This window comes from Balaenoptera borealis (genome assembly GCF_965194805.1).
Source record: "Balaenoptera borealis genome assembly, chromosome: 3".
Lineage (NCBI taxonomy): Eukaryota > Metazoa > Chordata > Mammalia > Artiodactyla > Balaenopteridae > Balaenoptera > Balaenoptera borealis.
In genome coordinates, this window is record NC_138866.1 from 179,968,025 (window position 1) to 179,982,080 (window position 14,056).

General features: G+C 38.7%; 1 protein-coding gene across 3 annotated transcripts in view; it reads right to left on the reverse strand.

The window, feature by feature from the left end:
* The window catches only part of ST8SIA6 (ST8 alpha-N-acetyl-neuraminide alpha-2,8-sialyltransferase 6), a 261,570-nt gene that overhangs the window by 28,334 nt on the left and 219,180 nt on the right, over nucleotides 1-14,056 (reverse strand). For all 3 annotated transcript variants that reach the window (XM_082385522.1, XM_082385521.1, XM_082385523.1), the window contains 3 exons: nucleotides 6,591-6,735; nucleotides 3,054-3,166; nucleotides 524-616 (listed from right to left, as the gene is read on the reverse strand). In XM_082385522.1, coding sequence (XP_082241648.1) covers nucleotides 524-616; nucleotides 3,054-3,166; nucleotides 6,591-6,735 — 351 coding nt within the window. The remainder of the gene's footprint in view (nucleotides 1-523; nucleotides 617-3,053; nucleotides 3,167-6,590; nucleotides 6,736-14,056) is intronic.

The window sequence follows — 14,056 nt, forward strand, 5'->3', positions numbered from 1 at the left end:
TAATAACAATTATTAGTCACTTCGGATGAAAATAGTTGAATAAAACTATATATGGGATTTTTATTAAACAGCCAACATTTTGTAGTAGTTACATTGTGGAAAATAAAATACAGGAATTATTTTTTTAGTAATAAACCGCCCGAAGTGAAAACTTGATTTTGCCAGGTTCTCCTAAGGGTTACTCTCTGAAGCTTCTAAATAGACTAAGTTTTTTCAAGAAAGAGCTATCAAGACAAGAGTAACACTAAAATTCTGAAAGGAAATCTAAAACAGGAACTTCATTATTGTTTAAAAAGTTCTCATTGGATTAGCAACATTCAGCTTATGACATTAGAAGTACAACTGGACATACCTCTTATGAGCCACAACCTAAATTACCAATATATTCTTATATATTTTCCTAAAAAGCCATTCCAGCTGTATTAGAAGTCAGCCTCAGCAACAAGATTAGTGCTCAGACTAAGAAACAGGTTAAATAATGAGAAAAATGTTCTTGAACATTTATGTAATTTGAGGTACTTACCTTAGTCTTATGATACTGGGATTTAGCGTCACCAGGTTGGTTTTAGTGCCAACATCACTGGTAACATTTCCTGTGGTTGGGGGGAGGTTACACCTGAAATTTGGAAGGAAAACTATTCTCAAAATATAACTTGTGAAAAAAAAAAAGTACATCCACATACATCCACACATATACACGTGATCATTCTCATTTTATTGGAGAAAATTATTGTTGTTAAGAGGGTCCTCAGAATTCATCTGATTTCCATCGAAAACCATTTAAGAAGTACTGAACTCTTAGTTGGCATTTCAATATTGGATAAAATAAATGAATTTGATAAATGCTTTCAGTATTATGTAAGCCCTTTATAAGTAACAAAACTAGAAATGACAATTACACCTTGCCTAGCTTTTGAAGAGTTCATGATCCTTTTATTAAAATTATTATTTATATTAATTAGATTCCCACGGAGGTATGATCACCAATTTACAGATTTTTAAAAATTGAGGCATTGCGACTAAGGTTATAGGGTCTGTCAGAAGCAAAGGCTATATAAAAAAAATCAAAATTTCCTGATTCCCATATGGACTGTTTTTCCACCAAATTAAGCTGTTAATAAATAAAGCCTTAATGTTCTTATAATGATGTTTTCATATTGATGTTCTCGTCCTCTTTTGAGTACTATTTTGCTTTTAAATTGGAAAACAAATTAAGAATTGTAATTTTGAGTAACTATATTCTTGTCACACAGAAAAGAGAAAGTATCATTTACAGAATTTCAAGTAGACCATTTCTTTAAAGCTATATATACAAAAGGGAGCATCTCTGAGGAAGGCTGTTTAAACTTGATGTGTTCTGTAAGATGAGGTTGAAATATTCTATTCCATGCTCTATGAAATATATGAATAAATGAAACATGTACTTCTCTCACTGATAAAAAAGATACATCAGAAAACAAATATGGCACCTTGGGAAAAATAAATATTAATTGAGATAATAGGCCACAGAAATGTCTTCATTAGTGGGCTTCCTGTAACAAATCTACTTTCTAGAACAGTCTCATATTCTTTTGAAGACTCAAAGATGATTTCCAATATGGTATCATTGGAGACCCCTAGGGGAAATATTGGGTATTGTATATACACAGTACAGTAAAGCCACTCAGCGCCTATTTTTGCTCCTTACACACTTAACTGACAGCTCCCAATCTTCTGAAATGAAAAAAAATAAAAATTAAAATCAGCTTCCAGATGGTTTTATAAAATATGAAACATGTACGACCAAAATAGACAAAGGCTTAAAAATTAAATAAATTCTAATGCCACCAACCATGTACAGCCCCAATTTGACCTTTCAGTTTGGAAGGCTAACTTCAAAAGGAACTCTATATTCAGAAAAATAGCTGGCATCAACAAATGCAGAATCTAGAAATATACCTATTTATTTTAGAGTTATAAATTAAGTAGCTGTTGAGTTTTTTGTTTTTGGGTTTTTTTTTTCCTGCTTGTTAAACCTAAACTTGTATTTCTTATATCTGCTATAAAGTAAAATGGATGTTTAGGCATAATATTCACCCCAGATGTTTTGGGAATTTTCAGTCTATAAAAAAGTCTATTACAAAAAGAATTATTTATCTTCCTTATGGTTTTTCCATACTGAGTATTTTAACAAAATAGCTAAATCATGCAGGTATTGGCCATTTTCACATTCATCATGAGGAACACATTCAATAATGGTTGGACTGCCAGGTCTGTTGTTCTGTCATTATCTTCAGCATAAAATTCTAAATGAGATTAAAGTGAGGGGGAGCTACTGATTCAGAATCGTGTTTCTTTTTCATGTGCTAAAATGGGCAGCATTAAATCAATAAAGATCAAAGGATCTCCTCTGATGTATGCAATCGGTGCTCCTGAAATAGGAAGAAACGGATTTCAACTGACTTTATAAAAAGGTGCATTTCAATTGAAATCCACCCTCACAGGGATGAATCCTCTTTCCATAATATTCTGAAAGTGGAGATGCTCTGTGGCTTGTCTTATTAGTTCAGACACACAGAGAAACCACTTTTGTTTCTGTTTTGGCAAGCTAGCTTGTATTGAGATATAAACATTTTAAAAGATCAGAATTTAGAAGCTGCACATTTTTAAAAAATTTCAGGCCAGAAACCTAAATAAACGACAACGTTGTGTGTCTATACAATATCTAAGTCAGCATTTTCACAAGTATTACCTGAGAACAAAGTTTTCTTGAAATGCTCTGTTTAAAAAAAAAAAAAAAAAGTATCCTTAATATACTGAAGGCTCTGACAAGTCCTGCAGTGAAGACCCTCTTTGACTATGATTTCATGCGGGGTTTCTGGAAAGTGAAGTGACCATAGCAACAGTCAGAGGAACTCATGATTCATTTAACACTTTTGGAAACACACTAGATAAACTGTAGGCTTAAGCAACAGAGTTCAAAGGTCAAAATTTACACAGAGCATCTTTAGCCTATTCATTTAAAATATCCAGCTCATCTTGGATGTCAAAGAAACCAATTTGACAGAGCTTACCTAAAAACAAAGTCGGATTTATCGATTTCGGCTCCGCAGAGAGACTGATGCAGAATCCCCCCATTTCCAACCACCGCACACTGATTGTAGGGGTACCCCACAAAAGGCTGAGACTATCAGGAGAAAGGGAAAAACTGCCATAAAATAGCTTTAGTTTTAGAACCATAAACATCATCAGCTTAATTCAAGTAGCTTAATTTTTACACATGCTAAGGAAAGAAAAAGAACAAGAAGCAATACCACAGCATGTTAATCAACTTATGACATCATAAAAAAATCCTGTAAACCTGTTTCATTTCTCTTGAGAGGAATATATAGCATATCATAGACAAACATAATGTAATAATACAAAATATAATACACTTGTTCTTAAAATGTACTTTAACGTATATTACATCACATAATTAAGTAAATAAATTGAGGATGGCAAAATCCCACATGGGCCTTTCCGACAAACAGGACCATTTTCAGCCAAAAATAGAAAAAGCAATTCCAAAGTAGCATTAAATTCTCTATTCTTGGCCAGAAAATTAATAGATAATTTAGTGAAAGTTCTCTGTGCTTCTTAAATAGTTAGACCTTCCAGCTCAGTGATGACAGGAGATTTATGCCTGCGATCTCTGTAAATGATCAGCCACGGTGCTTCAGGGAGGCCCAGTAACTCTTTGCTGACTTGTTTCAAATTCATTTCTAAGGCCGGAATCATTTTTGTTTCCTCCAAGGACCCAACTGGCCGACCCCAAAAGACTTCCCACTTTTACCAAATGCTCCGTGGTCTGAAACATAACTTTTCAATTTGACAGTGTACTTTGCCTTTGCTGGTCACTTTTCCAGAAGTAATGATGTGACCTTAACCAGCAGCAAGGGTGTCAGCCTCAGAGTTCCGCAATGATGAAGTCCTGATTCACCTGCTTTGCCTCCAGAATGTGAGTGTAGGTCCCCAGGGGCAGAGAGCATGTTTATTACTTTTCATTTCCCCCCTCTTCTACTGCAGACCTCGCCCAGAGGATCACTGCTTTTCGATGGGTGACGACTGGCCCAATGGCCACCTGGGTGCAACCCCCGGTGCCATGTTGGAACCCAGCTGTACCAGCTTATGGGCACCAACTGGTAAATATTCAGGAATTTTGTCAGCCGATTGTGAAACCACTGGTAAATTACAATCGCCACGATGGGGATATTTACACTGCTACGAATCAGGGCACCCTCCCGCCCCGTGTACCAGCCCCACTGGCAATGCCCCAGGACCGGCGTGGTTCTGAGCTGCCCAACAGATCCTGAATCACCCTGACTCCCGTTGTGCTCCTGAATCTGCATTGGGAGATGCCAAACGAGTGACGAGAACTCTCTTTCAGCATGTCTGCGTCTGTCCATAAACATGAAAAATCATGTTGTGCTTCAGGTGCGAGAAGCACTTTCCCAGGTCGTAACTTGTTAACACATGGAATCCATCCAACAACCTTGTGAGTATTCTACAGATGGGAAAACGGAGGCATGAGTTTAAGGAAGGGCTAGAAAGCAGCAGAGCTGGGATTCAAACCCAGGCAGTATGGTTCAGAGTCCGTGGTCTTAACCACGACACATTATACAGGTGCTGTCTGTCATTCAAGGGGTGAAAGGTTAACTGAAGGATGTGCCTTATTTCCCTGTACAGGTGTGACGCCCAGCAGAGTGACTGGCTCTTTAATGAATGGTTCCCACAGACCCTGGACTACTTCAAGTCACTGAACTTCTAGCGCAAGATGTTTTCAGACCCTGTTTACTAACCGATACCACAGTAAATTCTGAATTTTACAGACAGGGAAGAATGCAAATAGGCTCTTTATGGTACAATAGAAAAGATTACTGAGGGGAACATATCTCCAATTAAGCACTCAAAATAATGAACGTTTTTCTCTGGTTTCTTGGTCAACTGGGAGGAAAAAATCCATATGCTTTGTTATCTTACGTTCAGTAAGAGTTCAAATAAATGACAATTTCAACGTTCCTTAAAATAAGGCTCCTAAGGAAACGCAAATCTGGGCGACTCAACTGCCTGCTTGTTGCTAACTCTGGTTGAAAACCAGCTTCGTGGTTTTCTTTTCAAGTAACTTAGCAAAGCTTTGGAGTAAGTGACTTCACAACATCTCGTCCAAAGCATCTATTGTGATCTGCTCGCTGTGTGCCCCACAGAACAGAGCAGGGTTGGGGTGTGGGAAGCAACCTCGGATGCTGTGTCTGTGGAAGGGAATGTTGAAGAAACACAGAAAAGTGCCCTCGCTTTGCAGCTGTTACCGTATTAACTTCAGAATTTCCTCCCCCTAGTTTTAAAAAAGTCAGTATTAATCTGGAAAATGGATGCTGTTAATTGCACCCAGAATTATCAAGCTTATGCTAAGTTATTCTTTTCAAGGTGCCAATCAGAAGCAAAAAAATACCTGCAGCTCCTCTGTTCTGACCAGCCTAAAGCAAGGAAAACACTAGCAAAAATGGCAAGGGTGAAAGAGTTGCTCTCTGTGGAACTCCCCAGGGCGTTCCCTGATAAAGGATATAAATATTCTTTAGTTGCTATCTTTTCAGCTATTGGTAATTTCAGTGCATCACGAGGGGATTTTCAGAATGCCCTATGAGTTATTTTTTTGGTCCCCGTTCCCTTCCGGAAAATGTGCGATATTTTTTCTCTAACATTTTATATTGATTTTTCGTTCATTCCCAGAAAATTATACTTCCTTTGAATTGTAATATTAAAAAAAAAATTGGAACAACTTACATGACAATAAAATAGTTGAAAGAAGTCAAAAGTCCAGCAAAATGGAATTAATTGTAAGCACTGAATATTCTACAGTTGGTAAACTGCATATATAAAGCGATCCCATTTTGACCACTGACTTGGCCTAATTGCTTTTCATCAAATCATAAAAAGATGCCTGAGAGTGTATTTCATCAGCAGTGGGATATTTTCAGGAGAAAAATTCCCCCCAAGTTTGGATTTATATTGTAATGATACAGTATCATTACTCATTAGTTTAAATAACAAATATGTAATGAATGCATCTGTGCACTGGGGAATGTTCTAGGAGCTTGGGATACATAAGAACACAGTAGATAAAAATCCCTGTCTTGTGGAGGTTATGTTTACGGACCGCAAATTCTTAAGTATTTACTTCCCAAAGATTAGCCACATAAACCTACAGTTCTTTGTGAAGGAATTGATTTAGTCACTGAAACTGACAACTGGAGGAGTCTTATTGCAGGTGAAAAATGGTCATCTTCCCAAGCCCTGGTAATTACTATGCAGAAAGCCCAAGTACCTCATCTCATTCAAGGATGAGTCATGAAGACTCAAGGGCTGGAAGAGCTTATCATTTAAGATATAAATACCATTCCCCGCAGAGCCACAAGTATTCAAAACTGCCTTCTGAAAAGGGACTGCCATACATATCTTACACAACACAACAGTGTGGCATTTTAATGAATTAACTGCTCCATTCTTATATCTTAATCTGAGCCAACATTCACCTTAAATGGTGACACAAACCACAAGAAATTCTCACTCACCACTGGCAACATATCAAAAATGTTCTCTCTGATTTGGATTTCGCTTTTACTTTCCACCTCGTAACTCATGTTAGTCCCGACGGGAGTGTTATTTTGAGAAACAATGAAGTTTTGAACGGCATCACAACACGAAGCAAGTTTCACTCTGCGAAGGATAAGGATAAAAGTGAGTCAAGGAATAAGATTAAGAAACCCAAAATAGAGATGACGATGGAAAACGCAGAAGAGGATTTTGCCATACTGACTTTCAGAGAGAAGATACCTCATTCACAAAGATGACATTTTTATCTCATTCCATTCTAACTGTCCCTGGATGGTGCAAGAGTGCTGTGGTAGGATTAAATAGCAAAGAACATTAACGTACTTACACTCAGATAGGGACCGAGTCACCCATAGGAAATACTGATTATATAATGGTTTAAATACAAAGACTTCTTTCTCATGATAATGTTGTAACAACAAAGAGAAAATGACAGAATACCTTCTAATTATTTTATTAAACAGTACAGAAACTAAATTAAGACCAGTGTCACAAGTCATCACCAAAGCAATATGTAATCATTTATTATGAGACAAGTTCAATGAAAAGAAGCATCATTCAATACAGTGATTTTTTTTGAGCTTCACTGAGGTATAATTCACAAATACGAACGGGGAATTCCCTGGCGGTCCAGTGGTTAGGACTCTGCGCTTCCTAACAGGGGGTCTGGGGTTCGATCCCTGGTTGGGGAACTAAGATCCCACAAGCCTCATGGTGCAGCCAAAAAAAAAATATTCACAAATACAAATTGTTTATGTTCATGGTTTAATATGCATACACACTGTGCAATCATCACCATAACCAAGTTAATCAACATGTCCATCACCTCGCATAGTTATCTTTTTTCTTTTTCTTCTTTTTTTTATAGTAAGAATACTTGAAATTTACCCTCTTAGCAAATTTCAAGTATGCAATACAGTACTGCTAACCATATCTACACTGCTGTACTTTAATAGAGTGAATTTTTAAATGACGTGAATTTAAAGCTGCCATTCTTTACAGAAAGCCCAGAAAAATGTAATTTAATACTGAGCTATATTTTGAAACTATTCCTATGGAGTGAAACCTTATTGTCAGAATGCAGACCCAGAAAGGTCCTGCCAGGGGTTGTCGGAATTTGCCCCCAACCTCTGGCAGGTGAATCCAGAACCACTCAGAATTTATATTTTGCTTATGTAATTCTCCGGGGATGTAGACTCCATAGTGTCTCTCGATAATTATTCCACAGCTTAATCAACCCTGAAGTCAAGAGACTCTTTGATTTGCACAACTGAACTCTCTTCACTTAAATCCACCTCCCTGGTTAGTTTTTCATAGAATCTCTCCATAAAAAAACACTTCATGTAATTGAAAATGGTAATCATCAAGCAAAACTTGAACCTCTTCAATTTTGAAGCATTTAGAGAATTGCCTCTTCTCTCAGATTTTCTCCATAAGACCAGTTTTTTCATTAATGTCACCTTGTTCATCTTCAAACCTTTACTAATTTCTCCATTTTACTTAAAAATATTTATTAAAGTTGGATCCCACCATAGCACAAGGAACAGTGACTATTCAGCAGACAGAGCTGACTGTGGTCAGTACTGATACCCTAAATTCTGAACTGGCCCTTTCCCATCGCATATTTTTTTTTATTGGTTTTTGGTCCTGAAGGGTATACTTTTATATATGTTCCTACTGAATTTGGTTCTTTTGAAAGAATACAACGCTCTAATCTGTCATAGTCATTTTGAATTATATTCCAGTCTTCATGAATGCCAGTAATTCTCAGGGTATGAAAAGTCAGTGCTGTGATATTATTTGTACCCTAAAAATCAAGATTTTCAAATTAGTTCGTATCAGTTAGCTGATATTATTAAAATAGTACATTCTTACTTGAATTCTATCACCTACTTATTATTTCTCTTTGCATTTCAGAACCCACCATTTCTAATAGCTCATGGAGACCAACAAAAGAAAAAATTGAAAATGAAATGATGTGTAGTCAAAAATATGACACTAAGTATTTGTAATTATAAATTTAATTTCATAACAATTCATGTGACATATTAAAAACTCAGAAATCCTTATGTGTTTATAATTTTAAATGTCTCTTTTATGCAGCATGTTGAGAAAGGCAATGGAATAGATTCTCATTTACCTTTTACAAGTAACTTAATTTCTCTAAGGATATTTGGTGCTTGAAAGAATATTGCATCACACAAAAAAACCACTAAGCAGGGTTTCCCTGGTGGCGCAGGGGTTTAGAATCTGCCTGCCAATGCAGGGGACACAGGTTCAAGCCCTGGTCCGGGAAGATCCCACATGCCGCGGAGCAACTAAGCCCGTGCACCACAACTACTGAGTCTGCGCTCTAGAGCCCACGAGCCACAACTACTGAGCCTGCGCTCTAGAGCCCGCAAGCCACAACTACTGAGCCCGCGTGCCACAACTACTGAAGCCCGCACGCCTAGAGCCCATGCTCTGCAACAAGAGAAGCCACAGCAATGAGAAGCCCGCGCACCACAAGGAAGAGTAGCCCCTGCTCGCCGCAACTAGAGAAAGCCTGCGCGCAGCAACGAAGACCCAACGCAGCCAAAAATAAATAAATAAAAATTTAAAAATGCAATTATTAGGGAAAAAACCCACTAAGCAAAGTACCCTTTGTGGGTTTTTAAATAGTTTTTTTTCTGGGAGTTCCCTGGTGGTCTAGTGGGTTGGATTCAGCGCTTTCACTGCTGTGGCCCCGGGTTCAGTCCCTGGGCAGGGAACGGAGATCCTGCAAGCTGTGCAGTGTGGCCAAAATTTTTTTAAAAAATTGTTTTTTTCTGAAACTATGTTTTCAATTATTATATTATAAAACTTTCAAACCCTCAGGAAAGTTGAAAGAATTGGACAATGAGCATGTGAATAACGACCAGCTAGACTCTACAAGTAATTTTTTACCATATTTGCCTTGTTGTGTATTTATCCATCGATCCATTTTTGTTGTTACAGTTATTGCAATTCAACGTAAATTACAGGTATCAGTACACCTCACCCCTAAATACTTCAGCATGTATATCATTATTTTGTATTTTGGGGTAGAATTTACATACAGTAAAATCCCAAGTGCATTCAATGAGTTTTGAGAAGTGCATATATCCCTGTAACCCAATCCCTAGTCAAGACACAGAATATTACCAACCCCACTAGATAATTCCCTCAAATTCTTTCCCAGTCCACCTCCAGCCCTCCCCCACCTCAAGGCAACCACTTTTGTGATTATTTTTTTACCAAACATTAGTATTGCCTGCTCCAGAATCTATGTAAACATATACATAAATTTATATAAATAAATATAAATCTATATAAATCATATTAACGCAACACTGTAAATCAACTATACTCCAATAAAAATGTTTTTAAAAATTTAATTAATTTTTTAAAAAAGAATCATATTGTATATACGCTTTTGTGTAAGGCTTCTTTCACTTGGCATAAATGTTTTTGCAATTCATGTATGTTGCCATGTATGTCAGTAATTTGTCCCTTTTTATTGCTGGAGTAGTGTTGCACTGTCTGAATGTACCAGAATTGATTTAGCCATCCCCCCTGCACTTTTAAAGAAATCACTATCAAAAATCAATGTTAAATACCTAATCACTCCTAATAACATCCCAGGAAAAACATCGGAATAATTATCCAAAATGTCATTTCTGCAGCCTGTGTTGGGTCACTGACTAATGGGACATTGTAAGCCTTTATAGTTAGTGGCAGAATTATAAATGTATGCTCTTTGTCATTTCCCAGGTCACCTGCATGGTAAAGATCCCCATAATAGCCAGTGTTAGTATAGAGCTGAGATGCTTAGAACAAACAAAACAAAATGGAATTTTATTTCTATTATTCCATTTCCCATCATCCCTAAAAACAGAGTCAGTTCTAATCCTTGGTGACTCCAAAGTCAACTAGATGTGCTCACAATAATGGGCATGGCAATTTCCCCCTTCCTGTGTAAAAAGAGCAAGAGACATTAAGAAATGAAGGACACTTGGTATTCACCAGATGTGATAGTGAATTTCACCTGTCAACTGAGCCAAGTCAACACCCAGAGAGCTGGTAAAACTATTTTTGGGGGTGTCTGTGAGGATGTTTCAGGAAGGATTAGCATCTGAATTGGTAGATGGAGTCAAAAAGCTCACCCTTTCCAATGCATAGTAAGTATCCAACCAGATCAGCATTCACAAACCTCACCCTGGTAAAGCACTGTACACTCTCCAGAGCATTTTCACACCTATTATGACATCTGATGCCCACAACAACCAGGGAGATAGAAAATATAATTATTCCCATTTTATTTACTTATTTTTTAAAGTAGTAAGTAGTCTTATTTATTTATTTTTGGCTGCGTTGGGTCTTTGTTGCTGCGCGAGGGCTTTCTCTAGTTGTGGTGAGTGGGGGACTACTCTACATTGCGGGGCTCAGGCTTCTCGTCACGGTGGCTTCTCTTGTTGCAGAGCACAGGCTCTAGGCGCACAGGCTTCAGTAGTTGTGGCACACGGGCTCAGCAGTTGTGGCTCATGGGCTCAGTAGCTGTGGCACACGGGCTCAGTAGTTGTGGCTTGCGGGCTCTAGAGAGCAGGCTCAGTAGTTGTGGCATGGGGGCTCAGCTGTGGCACACGGGCTCAGTAGTTGTGGCTCAAGGGCTCAGTAGTTGTGGCTCATGGGCTCTAGAGTGCAGGCTCAGTAGTTGTGGCACACGGGCTTAGTTGCTCTGCAGCATGTGGGATCTTCCCAGACCAGGGCTCGAACCCGTGTCCCCTGCATTGGCAGGCGGATTCTTAGCCACTGTGCCACCATGGAAGCCCCCATTCCCATTTTAGAGATGAGAAAACTGGAGTTGAGAGAGTTTACGGGTTAGAAACAAGGTGCCCAGATTGTTCGTGACTCCAGCTTATGTCTTTTGACGTTCACTTCTTTGCAGTTTATTTTTTGATTTTTATTTTTTTTAATTTTTATTTTTTTTAACATCTTTATTGGAGTATAATTGCTTTACAATGGTTAGTTTCTGCTTTATAACAAAGTGAATCAGTTATACATATACATATGTTCCCATATCTCTTCCCTCTTGCATCTCCCTCCCTATCCCACCCCTCTAGGTGGTCACAAAGCACCGAGCTGATCTCCCTGTGCTATGCGGTTGCTTCCCACTACCTATCTATTTTACGTTTGGTAGTGTATGTATGTCCATGCCACTCTCTAACTTTGTCCCAGCTTACCCTTCCCCCTCCCCATATCCTCAAGTCCATTCTCTAGTAGGTCTGTGTCTTTATTCCCATCTTGCCACTAGGTTCTTCATGACCTTTTTTTTTTTTTCCCTTAGATTCCACATATGTGTGTTAGCATACGGTATTTGTTTTTCTTTTTCTGACTTACTTCACTCTGTATGACAGACTCTAACTCCATCCACCTCACTACAAATAACTCAATTTCGTTTCCTTTTATGGCTGAGTAATATTCCATCGTATATATGTGCCACATCTTCTTTATCCATTCATCCGATGATGGACACTTAGGTTGCTTCCATGTCCTGGCTATTGTAAATAGAGCTGCAATGAACATTTTGGTACATGACTCTTTTTGTATTATGGTTTTCTCAGGGTATATGCCCAGTAGTGGGATTCTGCTTTTTTGGCTTCAGCCCCAAGCTCAGCTTCTGTTTCTGCCTGGCCTCCGGGACCTGGGCACTTATTTTCTTGCTTTTGGCCTCTGGTTTCCCTCCACATCCTGACTTCTCATCTCTTCCCTCAGGCTTTGCCCAATAGATAAGGCATCGTATCCTGAACCTGCCAGGGTAGGATTAAGGTTAGGGGTACGGTTAGGGTTTCGTCCCCATTGAGGGGCTAAGTAATCTGGGGAAAGAACGGGATGCAGAACTCTGTGCTCTGTCTAGAATTAGGCTGGTTAATTTTCAGGCAACTCAAAGTCATTCCTTGTTGGACCTCTGAAGCGTGTTGCCAAACACGATTTGACCAGCCGTCTTGAAAGGGAGGGACAAGCCACAGACAGTTCCTGTAAAGGTAAGTCCTTTTCTACTGCAGATGATGCATAGGAAGACTGCAACCTACTATTTTTAGTAAAATATTCATTGTAAGCTAGGAAAATGATATTAAACTAACAATAATAATAATAATAGTGACCAAGTATTGAGACTTTAACATATAACGGACTCTGTACTGAACATTCTACGTATTGAAAATTCATAAAAACTCATGAAAGAAGGTATTACTCATCTTTATCAAACTGATAAAGAGACTGGCCGGGAGAATTGACTTAACCTAATAAGAATGATAATGATGCTACAAATAAACAACTGCCCAGGTGCCTCTTGTCCAAAGTAAAATGGTCCCTCGTGGGAACTCAGCATTCATAGGGAGATCAAATATAAAATCAACGACTATGGAAAACAAACAAAAGGTCAATAAAATAAGACACATGAAGCCAATGTGAAGCTGAGCCTATGCTCTGAGCCCAGAAACCTGAGTATACTTTCCAACTCCTGGTTCCTATACTGAGCCCTGACTCATTTTAGAACCATCTAGAAAGATTCTTGGTTCTTCCTGATGAAGATGTTTTCCCATCAATATTTTGCACTCTATAGAATACATGGATCACAGGTAACCAGGGCTATAAATTAATCTCACACACAAAATTCCAATCCATACTTGTGATCAGTGTTATGAAGGAGAATCTCATCACAGGACAGCAGCAATGACTTCATCAGGGTGTTCAGGGAAGGCCTTCCTGAACAAGAGATGACGGATGTGGGATCTGAAAGGTTAGTGCACACGAACAGGGGCATGGGGGGCAGAAGGGACAGAGCTGTCAAGCCTCCGGGGCTGAAGCAAGTATCAGACATTTGATGAGACAGAAGACCAATGCAATGGAGCAAAAAGAGCCAGGCGGAGTGTGGTGTGAGGTGAGGCCGGAAAAGTAGGTAGTGGCCAGGAAATATAGGGCCTTAAGGGAGTTTAAGTCTCAGTTTTGAATGCACCCTGCCCGGGCCCCGCAAAACAACACCACCACCCAGTGGATTCCAAACAGGTTGGGGCAGGGGTAGGCTTGGTGGAAGTGAGTTGTGACCACCTGTCATCACCCAATTTCCATTTAAAGAAACCCATCCAAAGAAGACGTGGTACATATATACAACGGAATACTACTCGGCCATAAAAAAGAACGAAATCATGCCATTTGAAGCCACATGGATGGACCAAGAGATTATCATACTAAGTGAAGTAAGTCAGAAAGAGAAAGACAAATATCATACGATATCACTCACATGTGGAATCTAATTTTTAAAAAATGATACAAATGAACTTATTTACAAAACAGACTCACAGATTTCAAAAACAAACATACGGTTACCAAAGGGGAAATGTGGTGGGGAGGGATAAATTAGGAGCTT